General features: G+C 30.4%; 2 protein-coding genes across 2 annotated transcripts; both read left to right on the top strand.

Annotated features, from left to right (window-relative positions):
- Positions 1-5978: 5978 nt before the first annotated feature.
- On the top strand, positions 5979-8642 carry Phum_PHUM091300 (reverse transcriptase, putative; the record flags this gene model as incomplete). The annotated part of the gene is made up of 1 exon (XM_002423833.1): positions 5979-8642. The coding sequence occupies one exon, from the start codon at positions 5979-5981 to the stop codon at positions 8640-8642; it is 2664 nt and encodes an 887-aa protein (XP_002423878.1).
- A 5867-nt stretch (positions 8643-14509) lies between these two features.
- On the top strand, positions 14510-26866 carry Phum_PHUM091290 (sodium-driven chloride bicarbonate exchanger, putative; the record flags this gene model as incomplete). Its single annotated transcript, XM_002423832.1, is given in 19 exon segments — positions 14510-14600; positions 18709-18822; positions 20381-20519; positions 20610-20829; positions 20957-21092; positions 21112-21235; positions 23022-23121; positions 23223-23408; positions 23493-23743; positions 23785-23817; positions 23877-23930; positions 24002-24265; positions 24345-24675; positions 24767-24916; positions 24994-25269; positions 25367-25545; positions 25726-26044; positions 26223-26356; positions 26473-26866. 19 exon segments carry the CDS (start codon positions 14510-14512, stop codon positions 26864-26866), a joined length of 3495 nt encoding a protein of 1164 aa, XP_002423877.1.
- Positions 26867-27150: the final 284 nt, after the last annotated feature.

The following is a 27150-nucleotide window of genomic DNA, read 5'->3' as shown; positions in this document are numbered from 1 at the left end:
CGATCGCTGGAATGTGACGAAATAAGAATATAAATCCGACTTTTTTTTTCATTTTCTCTCTGTCTCTCTCTCTTCTTTTAACCGACACAGTTTCATGCGTGTGAGAATTCTCTCTCTCTCTCTCTCTCTCTCTCATTTACCTCCATGTTTAAAAAAAAAAAAAAACGATATATTTTATCGATTTCGAACGCGATCGCGTCATATAATTTAAAAAAAAATATTTTTCGTTTTTAATTTCAAATATTTTATGTTGTTTTTGTGTTTTTGGTTGTTGTTGTCGGTTGTCGTTTGTTCAATTCAAAACATCCGGTTTAAAATTAAAAGAATTTTGTGCTTAAAAAATACAAAACGGCATTCGAAAACTTTAGAAAACATTTAAAAAAAAAAAAATTTATTGTTATTGTATCCTATATAGAAAAAAAAAAATCATAGAGTAAAAAAACCAAGGGTCGATCGATAAATATTTTTTAAAAAAAAAAAAAGGATCGTTTTTCATTTCTAAAATAGAAAGAGAAAAAAAAGTACCTGAAAAAACTATTTTAAGAAAAAATTCAATTCAATGGCGAAGGTTTTTTTAAAGTTTTCAGGTATAAAAAAATAAAGATAAAATCGAAAATTTTCTTTTTTTTCCCTTCCTCTCTCTCTCTCTCTCTCTCTCTTCTTATTCTAACGTAAAAAAATTGTTGTTTAAAACATTAATTTGGAATATTAGTACAATTGAAGAAGCAGAAGAAGAAGAAGAAATAGAAAGAATAGAAAAAACTTATCAAATAAACCTTGACGAGATTTTACCAAACAAAACAAACCGATAACGCTTTAGAAAAAATATTAAATAACGTTTTTTTCTCTCTCTCTCTCTGTCTTTATACTCTATTAACGATAGCAAATGTTTATAGAAACGAGAGCAAAAAAAAAAAAAACGTTAAACGCGACAGCCTCTAAATGACGACAGCAAAATAACAAAAAAATTAAAATATTTAATTAAAAATTTAAAAAAATCCATGACGAAATATCGAGAAAGAAGAGACGTGGAAGAAGAATAAATTTGATATGTATTAATCTCTCTCTCTCTCTCTCCTCCTCCTCCTCTCCCCCTCTCCTCCCCTCTCTCTCTTACTATTTAAATATTTTCGTGTCTTATTAATTATATAACGAATGATAATAAATATTAAAATCAATTTTTTCCTTTTTTTCCTCTGTTCGTATGGAATTTTTGGAGAAAACTGGAGAAAATTTTTTTAGAAAAAAAACAGGGAGGGAAGAGGGGAGGTGGAAGAAGGAGAAGGAGGAGGAGGTGGTGGGAGAGCGTTTAAAATTTTTTTTTTTTTTAAATGGACAATGAAAAGGTGGCGATAAATTGATTACCTGGATAAAAAAAAACGGTTGGTCTTTTTTTTTTTTTCTTTTTCATTTTGCAACGTTGCCGTTACGTCGTGGTTTCAGACATCCCTTTTAGTTTTATTATTTTGCCCTTTTTTTATAAATGTTCGTTCTTTTAACGGTTTTTTTTTTTTTTTTTTTTTTTTACTTCCCTTTTACTTTCTCCATACATTAATCGAGTTTTAAAAAAAAAAAAATGAAAGGAGAGGAAGGAGAAGGGGAAAAAAATTCCAGAGGCGCCATTTTTTCATATAGTAATAATAATAAAAATAATAATAGTCGGGGGCTTAGAGGCAAACATTTTGATAAAAGATAAAAAGTAAATTGAATAGTAACAAAAAAAAAAACTATTTTTAGTTATAATCGTTTATCTCACTGGAAAATTTCGAAACGATTTCATTCATTCATTAAAAATTTTTTTTTTTTTTTTTTACATCTTATAATTTTCATAACTTTCTCTCTCTCTCACTCACTCTCTCTTTCTTTCTCTTTCCCACGCATTTACCCACTCATTCATCAAACGTTATTCATAATTTAAAAATGTCGTCGCAATGTTTTCTTCACTGTTTTTCTTTTTTCTTCAATGTTTTCTTCAATGTTTTCTTACAAATAAAAAATAAATAAATAAAAATCGTGTTGGCGACGATCGCGAGTTGATATCGAGTGCAAATAAAAATGATAAATCGTGGCAATAGAATAGTAGATTGTATTTCTTACACGCACGTTCGCAAACATTAAAAAAACGAAACGAGGAGAAAAATAGAAAAACATCTGCGTCGTTTTTTTTTTTTTTTTTGAAATGATTAACATTTAACCCTTTGCCATTACGTGTATACTCTAAAAAAAAAAAAAAACGTTATTCGTGTCTTCTTTTCTTCTTCCCCTATAAAAAAAACCTTACCCCTCTCTCTCCTTCTCCCTCACCCCCCGAAGAAGAAGAAGACGATTCGATGTAGAATAAATTATACGGGCATTCATTATTATTATTATTATTATTATTATTATTATTTCCTTTCGTCGCTGGAATCGACCGTGAAAAAAAAAAAAAAAAAATTAATTATCCAGGTTTTGATGGAATCGCAAAAAAAAAAAAAAAAAAACGTAATCACGAATCAAAATGAAAGAGGTGGGGAGGGAGGGGAGGGGAGAGGGTGATGAGGGGAAATTTTTATCAGAAATAAAAATGTAGATTTACCGTTATGAAGCAGACGAAACATTTTTTTTCTCTTTTTTTTCAATTAAAAAAAAAAAAAAAAAAATCACATTTCGATCCATTTTCTCCAGTTCGATCGTAACGGAAATTTTTTTCACGCCACGTCATTTTTCCTTCCAGACGCACACGCACACAAAAGCAATCGCGTTATCGGCGTTCTATTTTTTTTTTTTTTTTACTTAAACGTTATCAGTAAATAAAAATTATACAAGGGCGCCATTTTAAAAACTCGGTTAAAACTATGACATATAAAAATTAGATTTGCATTTAATCTTTCCATTAAATAGATAGATAAATTACGGGCGGTGATTAATTCCAACACCTCGAACAAACATTCCAAAAAAAAAAAAAAAAAAATGGCGCCGGAAAAAATCAAAAACAAATAAAAAATTAATTTCTATTTACGCGTAAAAAAAAAAAAAAATTACGTTGTCGTCATCATTATTATTACGATACAATTTTTTCGTTTGTTCGTTTGTTTGTTGCTTGAAATAAATTTCCGGTTTGGTTTTTATATTTCCTCTTTCTCTCTCTCTTCCTTTCCCCCCCCCCAATTCCCCGCTCCCAGTCTCGACTCGAATGTTATGTTAAAAATATGTTAAATATGTCTTCTGTCTGTAAACGGTTTTCGTTTTTCAATGTTGCCGTCGTGAATTTCCCCTTCTCCTTTCTCCCCCCCCACTTAACTATTTCCGGTTCGAATTAACTAAAAACCGGTAAAATTGCAATTTTTTTTTCTTTTTTTCTTTTGTTATAAGCACACAATAACAAGGCCGATTGTAATAATAATAATAATAATAATATTTAAATCATTTTCCGGTTTTAGGCAAAGTTCAAGGATGCTGTTATTATTATTATTATCATCACCATCACCATCAAAATCATCATCATTATTATTATTAATATTTTTTCGTTTGTGTGTTGATAATACGCCCGATATTATTGATACGTACATCGTCGTCGTCGGCATTTCTTTTTTTTTTTTTTTTAAATTAATTTCGTTTGTTCGTTTGTTGTTGTTTGTTTCGCATTGCGAAACCTCACGACACGCACTCGAGTTAATAATAATGATAATAATAATAATAATAATAATAATAATAATTTGTTTTTTTTTTTATTAACCTGATTTTAATCAAGTGCTACTACTCGTGTGTTTATCATAAACACATCGCGGAATCGTTTTCTTTTTTTTTTTTTTTAAAGACACGACGCCGACGCATTTTTTTTTTTCAACAATTATTATTATTATTATCATCATCATTATCATCTTGTAAAAATATTCAATAAATAATATCTAATCGCACAAAACCGATAATCATATGATTCGTTTTTTTTTTTTGTATGTTTTGATATCGTTTTCCAATCTTCCATTTTTTTTTTTTTTTTATTACCTGGCCAGTTAGTAGACGATAAAAATTCGTTAAAAAATTCCAGTTAAAAAATACGGGAAATTTTAAATCGTTTGTTTTTTCGTTTGTTTGTACGGGATGTAAAAAAAAATTTTCCGAGGGGTTTAATAAAAGGTCATCGAACTCCTCGAACAAAAACAAAAATTTTAAATCGTGTAAATAAATCGTGATTTGTATATATATATATATTTTTCGTGGCGAATCGAAAAACCGGAAATTCATTTTACTTAACCATGAATGAATATAAGTAAGTTTTTTTAATTAATAATGATGATGATAATAATAATAATAATAATAATAATAATAATAATAATAATAATAATAATAATAAGAAGAAGAGGGCGCTGGTGTTCCATGGTTGACAAGCCTTTTAGTCATATCGTTTTCTTTAATTAATTTTAATAGTTTTTTTTTAGGGTTTATTTATAAGTTATATGTCAAAAGTTTTGTAATTTAGTCTAGTTTACAGTGATATAATTAGTTTTTTAAATTATTTAGTAATAACTATATTATCTCAAGTTTAAATTTACAAATTGTTCAACGATTCCATGTGACAAAAGGAAGCGTGGGCAATAAAAAACCTTAGAAGGCACCTTAGTACATATAAATTAAACGGATAAGTACCTCATTTTAAGACTTAAATTTCAATTGTAAAACGTTAGGCTAACAAAGAAATTGAACACATAACCAAAAAATTTTTTTTATTTTTATTTTTTTTATATTTCTTTGATTAATTATAAGTGATTTGACTATTTATATCTTTATCTTATTTAACAAAATAAGAATTAAAATATTGTTACAATAATATAGGTTGATACATGATTTTTTCAGGGTGTAATTTCTATACCCTTATTGTTAAGTGTTAACTTGTGATTGTATGTTATTTTAGCCTTGTCTTAAGCTAACTTAATTCATTGTAGTAAAGTTTATTAATAATAACATAGTGTAACTAATACCTTTCTTAAATCTGAATCAAATTAGGAAAGTATAGTAGTAGTCTTTATATTAAGTGATATTAGTGTGAAAGGGTACAACAGATTTCTCTTTAACCAGACATCATTTAATAAATTTTGCATCTTTTGAATTACTTATAAGAGTTAAATATCATTGTCATACTAAATAAGAATAGAGGTAGTTCAATATAAATACTCATTATTTATTGGTTTAATGTAATGTATAGCTGGATATAACATCTCTGTACTCCTGTGTTAATCTACTGATTGTTTTAATACAGAATATTTTGCCATATACTTTATGCAAATCTCCATTTTGATCTACATTAACACTAGCAGAGATCAATTTCTTTTATACTACTTAATAATAGTACAGAATTGTAATTTGTATGTTGTGCATACAGTTAAGTGTAGTCTATGTAATCTCTTTTATCCTTAAATTAGTTTGTTTTGTTACTGCTTAGTTTATAATCTTGATAGTGTAATATTGCCTGTAAATTTGATTCAAGATCAATTAATTAAGTTATAAATAAGTAGCCTTTTAGTATTTGTTTCTAATGTAAAAATTGTGAAAAAGCATTATACATTTGAGGGACCACAACTTAAACAAACCTTATACAACTTAAGTTGAAGTCTAATTGCATATTATAACTAAATAGTCTAGCCAAATATCTCTACCATACTCATTGAAAATAGGGATAGCTTAACAAAATAGGTTAATAAGATAGTTAGTAATATCTGATTTAATATATCAATTGGGTAAAAAATTGGTTCTGTCTAATCCAGTTGTCTGATAACTAATGTTCTAATTGTATAATATTTAACCTTACATTAAATTGTTTCTGCCTTATTGCAGCATATTTTACATGATTTACAGCAAATTGACTTTTATAAGTATAAGAGACATAAGTGATAAGTTTAATTAAAAATTTTATAACAGTGAACTCTAAATACTGAATTAGAAAATGTTTTGTTATAAAGGTGAATGAATTTATAAATTTATATATAGGTAAAAAGAGCAAAATGAGAACAAGACAAAGTAAGAACCAAAACAAATCTTGTTCTACTGTCGACCTGAGGCAGCTCGACGAGAATGTGAATTTCACTGCTTCTGACCCTGGCCACTCCAACGATGTTAGTCACCGGAGCCCAGTTCAGGAGACAACTCGTTCCCATCGAATAAGATGGACTCAGGAAGACCTTCAAGAATTGATGTGGTGCTATTTTTACTCTCAAAAATTTGGTTCAGGATCGGAAAGTGACACCTTTAAAATCTGGAGAGGGAGAAACCCAAACAGCAGGAAGGACATGACATCGAAGAAGTTGGCTGCCCAAAGAAGATATATAATAAAAACAAAAAAAATTGAAAATGATAAATTGGAAGAAATTAAGAAAAATGTAGACTCTTCGTGCAGTAATGTTATACGAGATAATGCACAAATAATAACAGAATTAAATGAGTCTAACCACAAGAGTAAAACCGATACTGACGAGCAATTGTTGACTGATGCAGAAATGAAGAGCATCGAAGAGAGACTAATTGAAGAGATAAAAAAAGTAAAGATGTGCCCATTAATAAACAGGGAGCCATTAAGGAAAATTTACAAAAATAAAAAGGCAACTGAAGTTTTACATCTTATAGATAACACCCTCATAAATGTATTAGAAAAAATGGTAGACATTAATTTAACCACAATTAATGAAATTATATATGCTGCGGGGGTAGTTGCCACAGATATTATACTTGGGCCAAGAAAAGAAGCTCGTCATAAAGGAATGGAAACAAAAAAGTCAACATCACCAATATGGATACAAAGAATAGAGGGAAAAATAGAAAGAATAAGATTACATATCTCCCTGGTATCCGAAATGAAGAAGAATAATAATTTAAAGAAGAGGACAATAAAGAAACTGGATCACCTTAAAAGGATCTATAAATTGAAGACCATGGAAGATATAGAACTTACCATGGAAACTTTAAAACAAAAGGTATTGCTCTATTCTCAGAGAATAAGAAGATATAAGAAGAGAGAGCAGTTTTGGCGACAAAATAAATTGTTTGAATCGGACCCAAAGAAATTTTACAGAACAATTAGAGAGCAGAACATACAAAATGGATTCAGCACCTTAAATGTAGAAAAAATGGCAGACTTTTGGTCAAATATTTGGGAAAAATCTCATCCATTAAATAAGAACTCTACATGGATGAATAAAGAAAAAGAAGCACATGCCTGGATTGCTTCTTCAACAATGTCGGATGTAAGAATGGCGGATTTAGAAACATGCCTAAAAAACACGGCCAATTGGAAAAGTCCCGGATTAGATAGGGTACAAAACTTCTGGATTAAGAATTTTACAAGTACCCATAAGTATTTACTGGTATCCATAAATAAATTAATAATGGGACGGCAAGAAATGCCAGAATGGATAACCACAGGTAAAACGTATTTGCTGCCAAAAAAATCAGGAGCTACGGAACCGAAAGATTTTCGGCCGATAACCTGTTTGCCCACAATGTATAAAATAATAACAGCTATTATTGCTGAAAAGATTTATGGGCATTTAAGAAAAAATAACATTTTTCCTCCTGAACAATATGGATGCAGAAAAGGGTCTTACGGCTGCAAGGAGGTTTTATTAATAAATAAATTGATCATGGCCAGTGCAAAACAAAAGAGGAAGAATTTAAGCATGGCATGGATTGATTATCAAAAGGCCTTTGATAGTGTGCCTCACGAATGGATTATTGAGGCATTGAAAATATATAAAGTAGACCCTAATATTACAGCGTTCTGCGAGAAGAGTATGAAAAATTGGTGCACCCAGCTGGAAGTGCAAAAATACTCTTCTAGAAAAATATTTATAAAAAGAGGAATTTTTCAGGGAGATTCATTGTCGCCACTTTTATTTTGCATGTCTTTAATTCCTCTATCCAGACAACTTAATATCAAGGATCAAGGATATGAGTTGGTACCGGGAGGCAGGAAAATTACCCATATGCTATATATGGATGACTTAAAAATTTATGCCAAAAATGAAGAGGAGTTAAATAAAATGTTACGGACGGTTCAAACCTTTTCCTCTGACATCAACATGAAATTTGGGTTAGAGAAATGTGCCAGAATAAATATTGTCAGAGGAAAGTTAAAACAAAAGCAAAATATAGAAGACTCCGAAGAAGAACTTATTAAAGAATTGGACCCTGGATCATCATACAAATATCTGGGGATTGAAGAAAATTTTGGGATAGCCAACAAGGAAATTAAACCTCGATTGAAAAGAGAATATTTTAAAAGATTGAGGCTTATATTACAGTCGGAACTGAATGGAAGAAATAAGATAACCGCCGTCGGCACATTAGCAGTTCCTGTAATAGAATATAGTTTTGGCCTCGTAGACTGGACGAAAGAAGAAATCACGCACCTAGATAGAAGGACAAGAAAAATATTAACCATGAATGGTGCGTTACATCCAAAAGCTGATGTGGATAGATTGTACGTCAGCAGAAAGATGGAGGAGAGGATTAAGACAAATAGAAGCGGCACACCAGAATGCCATTATTGGAATGGGAAAATACATAGAATCCCATCAAGAGGACCCTATTTTAGCCCAAGTTATACATGCAGAAGAAAAAACTACAAAAAAAGGAGTTCTGAAAAGGGCAAAACAAATCGTCCAAGAAAATAAAGAAAATGAGATAATGGAAGAAGGGCAACTTGCAACTTATAATAGCAAAGCCCAATCTCAGAAGAAATTAATAAGCAAATGGGAACAGAAAAAATTACATGGGCAATACCTAAAAAGAATAAATGCCGAAGATATTAATAAGAAGAGCACGCACAATTGGCTACGACGTGGAAAACTTAAAATAGAAACAGAAGCGTTTATTACAGCGGCTCAAGATCAGGCATTGCGGACCCATAACTATGAAAAAGTAATTCTCAAAGTCCGCCAAGATGACAAGTGCCGAATTTGCCAATCACAATCGGAAACCATCGATCATTTAATTTCCGGTTGTCCGATACTGGCAAAACATGAATACTTAGAAAGGCACAATAAAATATGTCAATATCTCCATTGGAATATATGCCGAGAATATGGAATGGATGGATTACCCAAGGAGTGGTACAACCACATTCCAAGCCCGGTTACGACAGTAGGTCCATGCACAGTTCTATATGATCAACAAATCCACACTGATAGAACTGTGCCAGCTAACAAACCGGATATCATACTCAGGCATAATGGGGAAAAATGGTGTAAGTTAATTGAGGTATCCGTGCCGGCAGAAAAAAACACCACAGCCAAAGAAGCAGACAAAAGGCTGAAATACAGAAATTTGGAAATTGAAATAACCAGGATGTGGGGAACAAAAACTGAAACGATTCCGGTCATCGTGGGAGCATTGGGAGCCATGCCACATTCAATAAAAGGAAATTTAAAGAAGATTATGAAGAACCTAAAAGAAGAAACCATCCAGGAAATCGCACTATGTGGGACGGCCCACATTCTTCGGAAAATATTATAAATAGCACCACCGATATTCGAGTATTTGTCCCTAAGGAATCGGGTAGAGACCTGGGATAAATGCTTAAAAACCCCGACAAATAAGAGCCTTGTCGTGTTTAAGAGTGACCATAATAATAATAATAATAATAATAATAATAATAATAATACGATAGTATTTTGTCGGATTGTCGTCATCGATTAGGAAAGTTTTTTTTTTTTTTTTTTTTTTATTGTTGTTGTTGTTGATCGTGATATTAAGTACACGTTTGTTTGTTTGTTTGTTTGTTTGTTTGTTTATAAATTATTTAAAAACGCGATCGTTAAGAAATTTACAATAAAACAATAAAAAAAAAATTCTAGAACATTCTCTAAATTCGAGTTATAAAAAAAACTTTTTGAAACACTCAAAACAAAAAAAAAATTTATTATTTATTATAAAATTAAATTTATTATAAACCGTAAAACTTTTTATTTACTTATTCGAAATGATTTTGTCGTCTGCTTGTACTTTCCCGATGTTTCGATATAAACATTTAAAAAAAATTAAATGATTCGTGGTTTCCATGCGAAACGATTACAAATAACTAAATAAGTGATAAGACGATTGATTGATTAAATTATTAGTTAATCGAAAAAAAAAAAAATTATATATCGATAATTTTGTAATAGTATTCTTAAATCGATTAATCGTTGTTGTTGTTGTTGTTGTTGTTATTGTTGTTCGATAAATTAAAATAAATTTTAAATCGATAATTATTATTATTATTATTATTATTATTAATCAATATTGATTTGTATCATTCTCGATGAGATTTGCATTGAGAATCAATGAACGAGAGAGAGAGAGAGAAACACGTTTAAAACGACAGAGAGTGGGGAGGAGGAGGAGGGAGGGAGGGGGAAGTGAGGGGTTACACGCGTGATTTCTTTTCATGTCGTCGAAAGGTTAAAACGCGAAAAAAAAAATCGTAACAACGGTATTGCACGGTTCCACGTGCGTTAGAATAAATAAATAAATTACTTTTTTGGTCGTTTGTTTGTTGAAACAAACCGGCAACAACCGACAACAACCTATTTATATGTGCATCTTTTTTAAGCATAAAACTAAACAAAACTAATCGCAATGATAATGATAATTATAATTAATAATTGATAAATTTTTTTTTTTTTTTTTTCATCAGCAAAATTGAAATTGTCGTTTGCAAAATTATGCGTGCGTGTGTGCGTGTGTGCGTACGCGTTAGTGACCTTTGTGAGAAAAACACAAAACGTTTTAACATGGTTTTATTATTATTATTAATATTTAAACATTCGTGACCGAGTAAACCTTTAAAAAAAAACTCTTACGAAGTTCAATAATAATAATAATAATAATGACGACTTACGTGCAATTAACACACTTTTAAAGCCTGACGCATTTTTTTTTTTTTTTTTTTGTAATAACGGAAGAGAAAAGATATAAATGCGGTTGGTCTATGGTAATAGGTCATCATCCTAGTCCGTCCACTCGCGTGTCTTTTTCTATTTTAAATTTTTTACGTACGAAATATTATCATTATTATTATCGTAAACGAAAAAGAGAAAGAGAGAGAGAGAGAGAGGATATTTTTCGTCTATTTCCGTTTAATTATTATTACGTTTCCTCTTATTCTTTTTCAATTTGCCGATGAATTAATTTTTTTAAATATCGTGCCACGCATCATCGGCGATCGGCGGAGTCTAATGACCCGAAAATCAAAAAAATTCATTTAAATCATTTTATAAATAAATAAATGAAAAAAAAATAAAAATTCCAGTCAACGATGAGACAACCAAACAACCGAACAAACGACCGAAAGATCGACTCTCTCTCTCTCTCTTCGTAACCATCGTTTCATCATATTATTTCTCCGCCATTTTTCTTTTTTTTCTCTCTCTTTCTCACTCTCTTACAAATAAGATCGTTGCCCTCTCTCTCTCTCTCTCTCTCTCTCTCTCTCTCTCTCTCTCTACAAATGTTCTTCCCTTTTTACAAAAAAAAAAAAAAAAAACGGAAACACATGTTACAGTTATAAGAAAGAAAAAAAAATGGATGAATGAACTATACTTTTTAAAAAAAAGACTACAATTCTCGCACCTTAATAATAATAATAATAATAATAATAATAATAATAACGAGTGGTAATGAAAAACCGTTAAAAAAAAAAAATTTTTTTATTTCCAGACGTAACATGAGTGAAATTGAATTGTTTAAAAAAACATCCTAAAAAACGTAGACTTAAAAATCTTATTTATAAAAAAAAAAAAAATATTTATTTACATATTTTATTCGATTGCACAAATAGAATTTCATTTTTTTTTTTTTTTTTTTCTTTTTTTAATCTTTCATATCCGTTTTTGTTTAATTTCATTTTCATTTAACTACGTCATTCAACTAATAATAATAATAATAATAATGATAATGGTAATGATAATGATAATATGAATCCGTGAAAATCGATAATGATACAACGCACGTGCGTTTTAAAAAGTATTCGTTTACGTGTGTGTGTGTGTGTGTTATTTTTTTACTCACGTGAAAATTTTATTATTATTATTATTATTATCACTTAAATTTTTTGTTTGTTTGCTCGTTTGTTAGTTTGTTTGTTGGTTAAACGAACAAACGTTTAATCGTTTAAATTTTAAAGGTTATTTTATATATAAAACGAAATAATAAAATCGTTTCGAATAAAATTTATTCGAGTCGTAACGCAAAAAAAAACCGGAAATGATATTGATAATAATAATAATAATAGTTTTCTTTCCCCCTCCCCCCTCAGTTTTAATTTCTTACCGATGAGGAGTATAAGAGAGGAGTCGTACGTCGTTCACACAAGTTTTTTTTTTTTTTTTAAAGCCTAACTTGGAATTACGTGTAAAAATCCACGTGTTAAGTTTTAAAACGTTTTATTATTATTATTATTATTTGAATTAGTTACGCGATTTCGGAATTGGTTTTTTTTTTTTTTATTGGCTACGAAACGATCGTGCGTGAGTGAGTGCGTGCGTACGCAAAACCAAAAAATTTTCTATAAATAAATGAAAGAATAATGATGATGATGATGATGATGATGATGGTGATGATGGCGGTGGAGTAACACGGTTAGAGTGAAGGCAGTCTAAAAAAATGTTCTATAAATAACAGTTACAAGAGAATTTTTTTTTTTTTTTTCTACTTCGATCTTTGTCCCCTCCTTTTTCCTCTCACTCTCTCTCTTTCAGCGTCTCGTGTCCCTCTCTCTCACTCTCCTTTACAAAAAATTTTTTTTTACGATCGTTGAAGTTAAAAAAGGTTTGCGTGCGCGTTAGAAAGAGAGGGAAAAAAAAAACGTCAAATTTCGACGGTTTTTAAAGGCGACAAAAAAACGCAAACGTTACGCCGCGTAACGGTACTACGTAAAAAAGAAAAAGAAAATGGCGTTATGCTCATAAGGTAAAGCAGATAACAACAATCAAAGTCCGGTTAATCTTTGGACAATTTAAAATGGTGAAAGGTAGTAACGGGATGACTGATAAGTAAAACCGTGAAACCGTAAAGAAAATAATAAAATAAAAAAACGTAAAAAATTTCTCCAGTAAAAATTTTCTCCAGAAAGACGAAAAATATCTTAAAGAAAATCTTGGAGAGAAAAAAAAAGAAAGTTTAGATTTTGATTGGTTGAATAATTTAATTAATGATGGTGAAATTGACAAAATTTTTCTTTGATTTCTTTTCTTTTTTCCCTGATAAAAATATATTTTTGTGTTATCAGACCGTGAATCGATTTCAAAGTTCATTGACATTATTATTGTTATTATTATTATTATTATGAAAAAAGAAAATCACGCTGGAAAATTTTATCCTCCCCCCCCCGAAAAAATAAAGAAAAACAGTTTTTTTTTTGGGTCGTCATACTTTTCTTTTTTTTTTTTATATTTATTTTATTACTTTATTATTTTTTTATTTCTCTAAAGATTTTTCTAGAAATTTTTATTTTTTATTTTTAAAAACGGAAACGGAAACAAAACGATTTTAAATTAATAATAATAATAATAATAATCATACAAAAAAAAAAAAAAAACAAAATGTCTAAAAAAAAAATAATTTTGCGGTTGATTTTATTTTTATAAGCTAACAAAATAAAATCGATAGGAAATAACCGGACTCGTTTCGGATAAGCTAAATATTATTATCATCTGCCCCCCCTTTCCACATCTTCCTCTCCTCCCTCCCTACCCCCTCCTCCCTCCCTACCCCCTCCTCTCTCTCTTGCTCTCTTCGCGTTTTATATTTTTAAACTCGGAACAAAAAAGTAAAAAAAAAAATTTTTTTCATTGCTTACCTTTTATCGTTTATCATTTATCATTATTATTATTCTGGAGGGAAATATCTTTCCAATTTACTTTCCAATCGTCCGTCCTTCATCCTAGAAAGAGAGAGAGAAAAAAGATTTTTTTAAATGACAATGATAATAATAATAATAATAAATTTGGACCTTATCCAATCCATGTTTTGACCCCACCTAAAGTTGATTGTCCGAATGTAATAAAAATCGACGGGGAAAAAAAGAAAAATTTTTTTTCTTATATATTTTGCCAAAAAAAAAAAAAATTTAATTTCGTACCAATCCGCCGAATGCCGCCGCCATTTTAATTTTATTAAAATTACTTAATAATAATAATGATAAAACGTAATGACCGACGTGATTAAAATCACCCCTTTCACGCCTTTTCTTTTTCTTTTTTTTCCCTTTTCTTTCCTTCTTCCCTTCCTCCCCGCCCTCTCCCCTTATAAAATCCGTTACGGTTTATTTTACGCGTGTGTGTGTGACGTAATAATAATTAAAAGAATTTTTTTTTTTTTTTTTTTTTTTTAAACGGGTCGATATTAATCGATAAATCGATAAATCATTTTATAAAGTGAAACTTTTTCCTTTCTCAATGAATAACCCATAATTAACCCATAATAATTATTAAAAAAAAAAAATTTTTAATTTATTATAATAATTATTATTATTTTTTGTTTTTTTTCCAGGCCGTGGGTTATGGATCCTTCTCCAGGTGACGATGAAGCCCCCCGTGATCCGGGGGTTCTTAAAATTCATCAACCCAGTTACACGGATGAAGATTTCGAAGGTGATTTATTTATTTATTTATTTTTCCCCTTCCCCTTCCCCTTCCTAACATTAACCCCTAACGTTACCAACTTTAAAAAAAAAAAAAAATTCTAACGGATTTCATAGAGTAAAAAAACCCGAATCTTTTTTCTTTTTTTTTTTTTTTTATTCTTACGGAATTTAATCATCATTCGTCTAAAATTTTTCTTTTTTTTCAACTCTACTACTTTCAAACTCCTGGAATTAAATTAAAATAATAATAATGATGATGATGATGATAATGGTGCAACCATCGGCATTCATTCTATTAATATTTTTTTTTTTTTTTAAACGGAAGGAGGTAGACGACTGGAACTTGGAAACATGTTGACCCTGAAGGTTGTGTGGTTTCGTGAGACTTTTTTTTTTTTTTTTTTTGTAACTATTAAGAATTTCATTTTGAAAAATATTACGACATTAATAAATGTTTTTTTTTTAAAATAAATTTAAAACATCACACGCACTCACGCACTCGTGCACGCACGGAGTAAAAAAACCGTTTTTTCGAGGGGAGATAATTAATCAATAGAAAGTCAGTCATTTTAAAAATTTATCGATTTTAATTCTTACAAAACGATTAAGGGAAAATTTTTAATTTTGAAAAATTAATTTATGACGTCATCACCACGCTGGAACATGTCCGTTCCAAAACAAAAAGAAGAAGAAGAAGAAGAAGAAACAATGGATTCCCGGTTTAAAATTTTTTCAAAAAAAAAAAAAAAAAAAAAAACTGGATAAATTCATTGATCGAACGAATCGATCGATAAAATCGAAACAAAAAATCCTTTAAAAAAATTGTTCTCGTTTGTTATCAATAGAATGAATATACATGCCTGGATGCCTGGAATGTATCATCATCATCATCATTATCGTAAAAAATGCCTGGAAAAAAAATTTAAAAAAATTTTCGAATAATTTATAACGTCCACGACTTAAATAATTTGTTGGAGCAAACGTTTGTTTTCCACCAAAAAAAAACGATATTTATTATCATTATTATTATAAAAAGGAAATTGATCGTAAGTTAAGCAATCAAAATAATAATAATAATAATCATGAATCGTAATAAAATGATGATCGTGTCAAAGGTTACACCGAAAAAAAGAAAACCACCTGAACTTTGATTCGTTATTACAGGTGGTACGACGTGGAAGGAGACAATTCGATGGAATTTTTTTTTTTTATTAACAAATCCGTCAATAATAAAATTATTACTTTTTCGTTCGATCAATCATTTTTTTTTTTTTATTAGTTCATTAATAAATAAAAAGAGTTCGCTACTATCGCTAATTTTTTCCAATTATGGAAGGAAGGGAAATTTTTAAATTAAACGTGGCAATTTTTTTTTTCTCCCTTTAAACGAAGGTAATAAATTCAATCACCACCTTTTTATTACTCCCCATTTAAAAACCCTTTCTCCTCTTTCTCCGCCCCCGCCCCGCTCCCTTTTAAATTATTTATTGCGATGTTAAAATTTCAACAAAAAAAAAAAAAAATTTTTTTTTAATATGTGTAACCCTTTCGTTCGTGTCAAATAAAGGTCAAAAAGGATGTCAATAAAAGGATTAAGTTTTAAACTTTATTACTGTAAAGCCCGACAAATAAATTTTATCTTTTTTTTTTTTTTTTTTTTTTTTTGACTTTTTCAAGTTTTCTTTCCCTTTTAAAAGTCAAAAAAAACCTAACCCCCCGCTTGCCACCCCCTCCCCCATTCTATCCCAAGCGTTTGAAAAGGTTTTAAACGTCGCAATTTAAATTTAAAAAAAAAAAAAAAAAATGTAATTATTTATTTAAAAGGATAAAAGTATTATTATTATAATTATTAACGTACTTTTTTTTTGGAACCTTAAAGGTTCGTTAATTAAAGGAAAAAGAAGACAAAGAAAAAAAAATCGTGGAATTAGATTCGAGTAATAATAATAATAATAATTTTAACGTTCCGCACGCAAAAAAAAAAAAAAAAAACCTTTAATTTCAAACCGAGGATGGATTTTCATTTACGTGACCTTGAAAAAAAAATTTTTTTTTAAAATTACACGTTATTAAGTTGTAAAAAAAAATTCAAATTTTTTTCTTTTTTATGCAAACTTCCGGTTTGTGTTTTTTTTGTATTTAACGTGTTCGAAATTAAATTAAAATAATCGGGGAGACACGCAATGATAATAATGATATTAATAATGAATGTAAAATTGAGTTTTTAATATTTTTGAAAAGAGAGAGAAAGAAAAACCTGAGAAAATCTGTGTCGTGTCATGTTTTAAAATACGTATTATTTTATTTGATGACAAATGAAAGACAGGAACAAAGAGAGAGAGAGAGAGAGAGAGAGAGAGAACGAAAGTAGCAAAATGAAAGAGAGAAAGAAAGAAACAAAATGAGTAAAAAAAAAAAAGATGAAAAAAAGAGAAACAAAATGAAAAAAAAAAAAAAGAAACAAACAAGCACAAACACACACACACACCTACACGTACAGAGGTAAAAATAAAAAGAGAGAAAGAAAATTACAGAAAGAGAAAGAGAGAGAGAGAGAACGACAGAGACAAAATGAAAGAAAGAAAGAGAAAAAAAGAAAAAAAAATGAAAAAAAAGACAGAAGAGAGAGAAAAAAAAGGGGAACAAAATGAACAAAGAGAGAGAGAAAAAAAGAAAAACAAGAGAGAGAGAGAGAGAAAAAAGAAAGAGAGAGAGAAACTCGCTAATAATCCGTAAGAAAACATAATAACAACATAAATGAATTAATTTTAATAAAAATAATAATAATAATTTCGTTTGAATTTTAATACGACGTCGTTTCGACGCTGTCGCATTTCTCTCATTTTGAATCATTCATACAAAAAAAAAAAAAAAGGAATGAACGAATGAATGAATGAGTGAATGAATGAATGAATAATTTATAACAAAATAATGTTTCGGATTTACACACAAATAATTCAACACAAAAAAATTTACAAGATAAAAGAAAAAAATTACGTCATCATTAACAATAGATCTTTTGGAAAACGCGAGATTTCGCGAGATTTTGGTCGTTCTTAAATTTTTTTTTTTTTTTTTTTTTTTTTTTCCATAAATCACACAAGACATAAACAAACGAAGAGGACAACAAACGGGAATAAAACAAACATCAACATCTCAGATTTCCAACAAAAATTTTCATCAACCGGAAAAAGATAGTAACTTTTCCAAAACCGGAAATAATCAATCGATCCGCGAGAGAGAAAAATTTCAAATCTTTTTTGTTGTCGACGACTGGAAAATTAAAAATAGTTTTAACAAAAATATTTTCCAGTTTGTCCAGTTTTTATTATTATTATCAATCAATCAATCAATCGATCGATAAAATTCCCAGTTTTATCGTCGCTAAAAAAAAACCCTCAGGAGTTCTTTTGATAAAATAAACTTTAATATTTTTTTAATAAAAAAAAAAAACGGGGGGAGGGAGGGGGAAGGAGAAGACATTTTACAATTTACTAGTAGATTGCCCTGACATTTTCTTTATCATTATTATTATTTAAAGCTTTTGCTATAATAAATAATATATATATTAAACGAGTTATTGAATTTTTAAATGGGATTTTATTACTCTCGAGAAAAGAAAAAAAAGAAAATTTTTTTTATTATCGAAAATCTTTTAATGTATTTTCTTTCGTACAAAAAAAATTTATATGAAAAAAACGTGATGTTGTTTGTCGTCAAGGGATTTATAAATAAATTCAATATAATAAAACATACAAACATTAAACAAATCGATAACAAACAATTTATCCAGTTTTTTTAAAAAACAAACCCCTGTCACAGCAGTTTGTTCAAATTTAAATTACGTAATAAAAAAAAAAAAAAAAAAAAAACATTCGAGGTTGGTTGTTTGTTTAAAAAAAAAATTATTTTTTGCTGTTGTTGTGGTTGTTGTTGTTATAAAACGTTTCCGTTTGTTTGTTTTCAAAAAAAATAAAAGCACGACAAACGCGAGGGAAATTTTCTTTTTTTATTGAGTTTTCGATCGATGGATTTTCACGTGGACTTTTTTATTCGCGAATTTATCATCATCATTATTAATTTTGTTTTTTTTTTTTTCTGTTTGTTCATTTAAGGTCACAGAGCCAACACCGTGTTCGTCGGAGTACACATGCCTGATAAGAAACATTCGCACAGACGACACAGGCATCACAATAGAAAGGACAGCGTAGACGAAGAAGACAGGCCAAGTATGTTAAAAATGATTATTATTTAGAAAAAAAAAAAAAATTTATGTCGCGATATCCTCATGACGCAAAAATACAATCCCAACAACGACAACAACAACAACGACAATAATAATAATAATAATAATGATGATGATAATAGATTATTTTTTAAAGAAACGACGACGACGACGACTCTGATAAAAACAAAACAGGATGTGCGCGCGTGTGCGTGTGCGTGTTCTCTAAAAAATTCCGGCTTGAGGACACCAACTACTATTAATAATAATAATAATAATAATAATAATAATAATAATAATAATAATAATAATAATAATAATAATAATAATAATAATAATAATAATAATAATAATAATAATAATAATAATAATAATAATAATAATAATAATAATAATAATAATAATAATAATAATAATAATAATAATAATAATAATAATAATAATAATAATAATAATAATAATAATAATCGTAAAGTATTATTATTATTAATATTATTATTATTACGACTACCACACAAATCAATCGAGTTAAAGAATTTTTTTTTTTTAAGTCTTCGAAATGAAACGGAAAAAATGGAAAAATTGATTTTCGAAGCTATAAAGTGAAAGTTACCTACTTTAAACTCATATATTATTATTATTAATATTAATTAGCGCTCCCACATCGTTCCCTTCCCTCCTTCCATCTACCTCCCCCCAACCAAAAGCCATAAAATTACGCGAGTACGTTCGACCTACTACTACCTCTTCCACCTTTTACAAGACCCAAATGGAAACAAATTTGGAAAATGATAAAATTGTTGTTGTTGTCGTCCTGTCGTTGTCGTGGCATTAGATTTTTTAATAATTATAATATTGCGTCTATAGATAATTTAAAAAAAAAATTATTTACTGACTTTCAGGACCCGTGATGATGGGCCGTAGAGGAAGGCTCACGAGTATTTCAGATGACGGTGAAATATGTAAGCAAACCAAAGCAAAGTAAAAAAAAATTAAAATTTTTTTTCCTTTGCACTAACAGCTCGATAATAATAATAATAACTCTTCTTAATCTTTTTATTATTATTATTTTATTCTTAAAAAAAACGGCATGAATTTATTTATTTATTTATTTATTCGAAGCAGACGAATTTTTTTTTTTTTACAATTTTTCCGAAACCTTGAAAAATATAGGAGGTCAATCAAATGTATTTTTTTTTTTTTTACGTATGCATGATTATTTATCGAAAATCGATCGATCGATATAAATTTATCGATAGATCGATCGAGGGATCGATTTTTTTTTTTTTTATATACGTAAAAAATTTTTTTTTTGAAGTATTATTATTATTATTTTGTTTGTTTGTTGGTTTTTAATTTTTTTTTTTTTTAACGGCATGACGCTTTGTTTTTTTTTTTCTTTTTTTTTTTTTTTTTGCATTGTTGGGACCCCCCAGGTATTTGAATTTTTTTTTTCGAGTAGTCGTTTTCCTTAATATAAACACGGGGAGGGAAGGGGGGGGGCGTTAATAAAATTTCATTCTTTTCGTTTTAATAAAATTTTTGAAAAATAATTATTTCAGTTACTCCGCCGGCTCAAAGAGTTCAATTCATACTGGGAGAAGATGCCGAAGATGGCGTACACGAACCGCATCCGTTATTTAGCGAAATGGAAGAACTCGTCACGGATGGAGATCAAGCCGAATGGAAAGAAACTGCGAGGTCATATGACGAAAGCAAAATACTTTTCTCCTTCTTCTTCTTGCTTTTTTTTTTGTACCTAAACGATCATCATTATTGCTATTATTGCAGATGGATAAAGTTCGAAGAAGATGTCGAAGAAGGTGGTAACCGTTGGTCGAAACCACACGTGGCAACATTATCACTCCATTCGCTTTTCGAATTGAGAAGTTTTCTATTGAACGGAACCGTCATGTTGGACATGGAAGCAACTTCTCTCGAACAAATAGCTGATCTCATACTTGATAACATGGTCAATTCAGGGTCGCTAACACTCGAATCGAAAGATAAGGTTAGAAGAAACAATATAACATTTTGAATTTTCCACTTAAGGAGGAAACCCTGCCGCCCCCCTCCCCCAGTTGGAGGTTCTGTCAAAAAATTATTATTATTATTAACGCACGATGGTTGTCATTCAGGTTAAAGAAGTCCTATTGCGTCGTCACAGACACCAACACGAACAAAGGCGTAGAGACAACAGTTCGACAAACATGTCTCGTTTGCCCATAATAAGATCATTAGCTGAAATCGGTAGAAATCATTCGTCGTCAAAAAGTAAGTAAAGAAGAGTAAGAAAAACAACAACCTAAACAAACAATGTTTGTCGGGTATTTTTTTTATCGATCCTACAACACTCACAACAAACAACAATCGATGGTTTTACTAAAATTCATTATCAACAACATAACGAAACGATTGTTAACTTATTTCTTTAAAAACACTCGACAAACACGCACGCGCGCGCACACACACACAAACAAACAAACAAACAAACTTTTAGATTTATTTAACGTAGAACAAACTAAACATAAAAAATAAATAAATTTGAGTTCGATCTTCCGGCATTTTATTTTGACCCAATTATTATAATTTAAAAGCGTTTGTTGTTGTCTTTTTTTTTCACTTAAACGCCATCTTTAATGACCTTTTAACCTTTTCAATAAAAAAGGGAAATATACTATCGAAAGTTGTTTTTGAGTTTTTTTTTTTTTTTATGAATCATGTTTGCAGCTCTTCATTTGACGCCCACGACAAACACTCAAGTTGTTTTAAGAAGTAAAAATTCAACAACCGTTAGAAACGCAACACAAACAGTTTTATGTAATAAGAAAAAAAATAATGATTTTGATAATATTTATTCAGGTACAAACACACACTTTTATCCTGGTTGTAGTTGTTGTTGTTTTTGTTGTTTTTATCGTCTCGTGCAATTATTACCGAAAAAAAAAAACAAAATTGCATCGAGAAAGTGAAAACACACACAAACAAACAAACAAAACACATTTTGATTGATTCGTAAATGATTTATTTGTTAGATATTGTTTACACTCTAATTCCACTTCATTCTACTTCCACGTACGTACAGTACACAAGCACACGCGTTTTTTTTTTTTTTTTTAGCGTAAAATAGTCGACGTACAATTTTTTTTTGAAGGAACAAACAAAAAAAAAAATTCCAACGACAAACAAACAAATAAACCGAAAAAATTTAAAATTGTCTTCTGCTTTTTTTTTTTTAATTCCTGTTTTGTACATACAAAAAAAATTCCTTTTGCTTTGTACATACAAAATGGCGGCTGCTGCTGACGAACAAAAAATTTATTACTGTATATAATTTTCATTAGGAAAAAAAAAAAGAAAAAAGAAATTATTTAATAATGATAATAATAATAATAATTACACGCAAGAGTAAAGGGAATTCAATTACAGTATTATTATTATTATTACTACTTTCATCCCTTGTAAACGAATGCTTTTGTTTTTTTGTAGTACGGCTCTAATTTGTTGTTGACGTGTAATTAAAATTTTTCCACAGTTGAGGATGGTCCTCCACCGAGCAGCGGTTCTTCTGCAAATCTTAACAAAACAACAACCGGTCAGGAAGGCGGTGTGACCGGTGGTCGATTTCTATCTGTCCCCGGATCCGGTAACCAATCTCACTCACTCACACACATACACGCAATGGCTCTTTGTACAGCTTAAAAAAATTTTTTTTTTTTTTTTTTTTGCATTTCACTTTTTATTTATTTAATTATTTAATATGTTTAGCTTATTTATTTATTCCTCCATAGTTTTTTTTTTCTATTTCGTAAATTTATTGATTGTTTATTTATTTTTTTAAAAATATCCATTTCCGGTTTTTTTTTTTTAAGTTTATTTTTTATTTTATTTTTGTATTGTGAAAATATTATCGTGCATTGCTTATTGTTTAATTTAAACCGGAAATAATTTTTGTTGTTTAAAAAAAAACCCTCACGCATCCACCCACATCCACATGATGTACTTCATTTATTTGTGTTTTTGTTAGATGCAACCCCTACCCCCTACCCCCCAAAAAAAAAAAAAACAATACGACAGAAAATTTTTATTTTTTATTTTATTTTATTTTTTTTTGTAGATGCAACAACCTTTTCATTATTATTATTATTATTATTATTATTACTATTATTTAATTAATAAAAAAAAAATGTTTTTAGGTGCGAGTAACGTACAATCGAATATTGATAGAAGTCCAAGTTCGACATCGATTTCGAGAAATCATAGCGCTTCCGGTTTAGGAGACGGAAATGGAGATCATACCAAGGTTGGTTTTTCCGTTAAAATGTCCGACATTTTGTTTTTTTTTATAATTGTTACCGTCGAGTTAAAAAAATTTCAAAATTTTTGTTTGTTTGTTGCGTTTAGGGTAACACTCATTTCATGAGAAAAATCCCGGCGGGAGCGGAAGCTTCAAATATTTTGGTGGGCCAAGTTAATTTTCTAGAAAAACCTTTGTCGGCTTTTATAAGGCTTAATCAGGGTACCTTTTTGGGAGACCTAACGGAAGTACCCGTACCCACGAGATTTTTATTTATATTATTAGGACCCACGGTAAGTATTTAATTAATTATTTTTAACGAAATAATACGAAATGACGAAAACAAACAAACAAACAAACAAACCAAATTTTTCCAGGGAGGCATAACAGCTTTTCACGAAGTCGGTCGAGCAATGGCTACTTTAATGTCCGACGAAGTTTTTCACGACGTGGCTTACAAAGCAAGAAATAGAAATCACTTACTAGCAGCCGTTGATGAGTTTTTAGATGCCGTAACCGTTTTACCACCCGGCGAATGGGATCCCACGATAAGAATCGAACCACCGGCAGCTATTCCATCTCAAGTTAGTTTGCTCCTCTTCGTACTCCCCCCCCTCACACTCCATCAGTAAAAAAAAAATCAATTAATTTTTTTTTTGTCAAACAAAGGACATCAGGAAGAGACCACCGGAAAAAATACCGGTCGAAGAAGATGAAGAAGAAGAAGAAAGACGTTTGAGAGAAGAATCTGGACTTTCTAGAACCGGAAGATTATTTGGTGGATTGATTAATGACGTCAAAAGAAAAGTGCCATGGTAATTATTAACCGGAAAATTTTCTTAGGGTGGTTATGGTGGTAAATAACAACCCCCACTACTCGTTTCAGGTATTGGTCGGATTTTAAAGACGCTCTTGCCATGCAATGCATAGCCTCGTGGATATTTTTATATTTTGCTTGTTTATCCCCGATAATAACATTCGGGGGTTTACTCGGTACGGCAACTGGAAACAATATGGCGGCTATGGAATCTTTAGTTTCAGGTTTTGTTTGCGGTATGGGTTACGGTTTTTTTTCCGGTCAACCTCTCACCATTTTAGGATCAACGGGTCCCGTTTTAGTATTCGAAACGATAGTTTACGATTTTTGTCAGTGAGTATTATATCCCTCTCACCCCTGCCCCCCTGGTCGGTGTGATAAATGACAAGTAATTGATTTTTTCTTTTTTCAGGGGGCGCGATTGGGATTATTTATCTTTTCGTTTGTGGATAGGTGCTTGGATATTTGTCATATTACTCGTACTCGTGGCCGTCGATGCGAGCGCTTTGGTCTGCTACATAACACGTTTCACGGAAGAAAATTTTGCAACGTTGATTGCGTTCATATTTATTTACAAAGCCGTGGAAAACGTTATAAAAATCGGTGTCAAGTATCCAATAGAAACAATCGGAGGACCGGCGGCTAACGTTTGCATTTGCGAACCTCCTACTACCCAAATGGGTGGTTCCCCACTCACGGATGATGTTATGAATTGGACGATTTTGACAAACGAAGAATGTTTGGTAATTTCATGTTTGCTTCGTTTTGTTTTGTTTTCATCCCGTCGCAAGTTAACATAATAATAATAATAATACTCTAAATATTTTTTTCCAGAGAAATAATGGAACACTCGTCGGACACGGTTGTCCTGGACAAGGATACGTACCGGATGTATTCCTTATGTCAATTTTACTTTTCATCGGAACTTTCTTAATATCCGTCGAATTGAAAGATTTTAAAAACGCTCTTTTCTTTCCATCAAAGGTAACGTTTGTTTGTTCGTTTGTCCGTTTGTTGGTAATTTCAAATAAGAAAAAATCTATTATTTTTTCCGTTTACAGGTAAGACAATTCATAAGTGATTTTGCAGTTATAATAGCAATTTTATCAATGTCACTCATCGATTGGTACGTCGGTATAAAAACACCCAAATTACAAGTACCTAGCGATTTTAAACCGACCCTTGACGGAAGAGGATGGCTCATACCGCCGTTTGGAAAAAATCCCATATGGTCGTGGGTCGTGGCCGTGTTACCCGCTCTTTTGGGCACCATACTCATATTCATGGATCAACAAATAACGGCCGTTATCGTTAATCGTAAAGAGAATAAATTAAAAGTAAGTGAGTGGGGAGGAGGGGGGGAAAACCTCTCGTCCCTTGTTCAAATCTCTTTACTTATATTTATTTTTACGTGTGTGCGTTTCTCCTTTCCAGAAAGGCTGTGGTTACCATTTAGATTTATTTATATTGGCGTTACTTATTCTAATATGTTCCGTCATGGGACTCCCGTGGTTCGTTGCAGCCACCGTGTTATCAATTAATCACGTGAATTCATTGAAATTAGAATCGGAATGTGCTGCACCGGGTGAAAAACCACAATTTTTAGGAGTCAGGTAAATTGATGACAAATCCATTCGCATTCTTTCTTTTTATGCTGTTGTTTTTTTTTTTTTTTTTTATGTTTGCATATATGCGTGTATGCTAGGCTACTATCGCAAAAGCATGTAACAATTCATTATTACATATAAATTTTTTTTTTTTTTTTTTTTATTCTTTATTTCTCGATTATTTAGAGAGCAAAGAGTTACTCATATATTAATTTTCCTGATGATTGGACTGTCGGTTATTTTAACACCCGTATTGAGTAATATACCAATGCCAGTTCTTTTTGGAGTCTTTCTTTACATGGGTGTGGCATCGTTGAAAGGTTTACAATTTTTCGATCGAATACTCATTATGTTTATGCCGGTCAAATACCAACCCGACTACATGTTTCTCCGTCAAGTACCGCTTCGAAGAGTTCATCTTTTCACTGCTATTCAATTAATATGTCTTATTGCGCTTTGGGTCATTAAATCCTTTAGCACAACTTCTATATTGTTTCCCCTCATGGTAAAAAAAAAAAAATTATTAAAAAAAAAATAATAATAATAATAATAATAAAAATTGTTTAAAAAAAAAAAAAAAAAAAATTCATTATTTTGAAACAAATATTTTTTTAAAATTTTTTTTTTGTTAATAAATATAAATAATAATAATTTTTTTTTTTTTTTTTTTTTTTGCTTTACAGTTGGTAGTCATGATTGGAATAAGAAAATCGTTAGATTTTGTATTTACACGTCGTGAATTAAAAATATTAGATGATGTTATGCCTGAAGTAACGAAAAGATCGAAAGAAGATGAATGGAATTTAAAAGAGGGGCGGTTTTAACGATGATGGGAGGAAGAGGAATTTTTTTTTTTTTTGGGAGTTTCCATTAATTTTCTTTTTGTTTTTGTTTTTTAAAGGGAGACAATCAAAATTTAGAATTTCCACCGAGTGGAAATTTACAGATATCATTAGCAAATGGTAACATAATGAAAATTCCACTGTCGTCGATAAACATTTCGGAAGAAGTTAATAAATCAGGCGTTTGGAAAACCGTTAACGACAGCAATACGGATAAGAGTAAAAATCACAGCAGCAAACCGAGGTATCATTTTTTTTTGACCCGGTGGATTAACGGGGGGGGGTGGGGAAAAAACAATCATTTTTTTTTTCTTTTAAAATTTTCCAGTTCGAAATCCAAGAGGCGAGGAAGTAAAAAAGATGCACTCACGGAAGAGGAAAGAAGACGTTTGTCGACAATGAACGAAGCCGAAGAGGAAGAAGATGCACGTTCTGGAATTACGATTAAGGTGGGGGCCGATTCCCAGGTGGAATCGCAGGTCTAGCCCCAGCTCCCGGGTTTTCAAGCCCGGGCGCCCCTCGCTACGGAGGACTGTGAGTATAAAAAAACTCTCTCTCTTCCTTTCTCCCTCTATCCTCCCCACCCCCCACATCTCTCTCTCTCTCTCTCTCTCTCTGGACACATGGTGGCTTTCCATTCTACTTTTCATCTACTTCATCGATTCGAAACTTCATCGAGACTTCATTTACGAAATTTTTTTTTTTTTTTTTTACCTGCTCGTTTTCTTATTCGAAATACGGTAATTATACATACACGTAATGCATCTTA

This window comes from Pediculus humanus, genomic scaffold (assembly GCF_000006295.1).
Source record: "Pediculus humanus corporis 1103172107444 genomic scaffold, whole genome shotgun sequence".
NCBI lineage: Eukaryota > Metazoa > Arthropoda > Insecta > Psocodea > Pediculidae > Pediculus > Pediculus humanus.
This window is presented reverse-complemented; position numbering and strand designations above follow the sequence as displayed.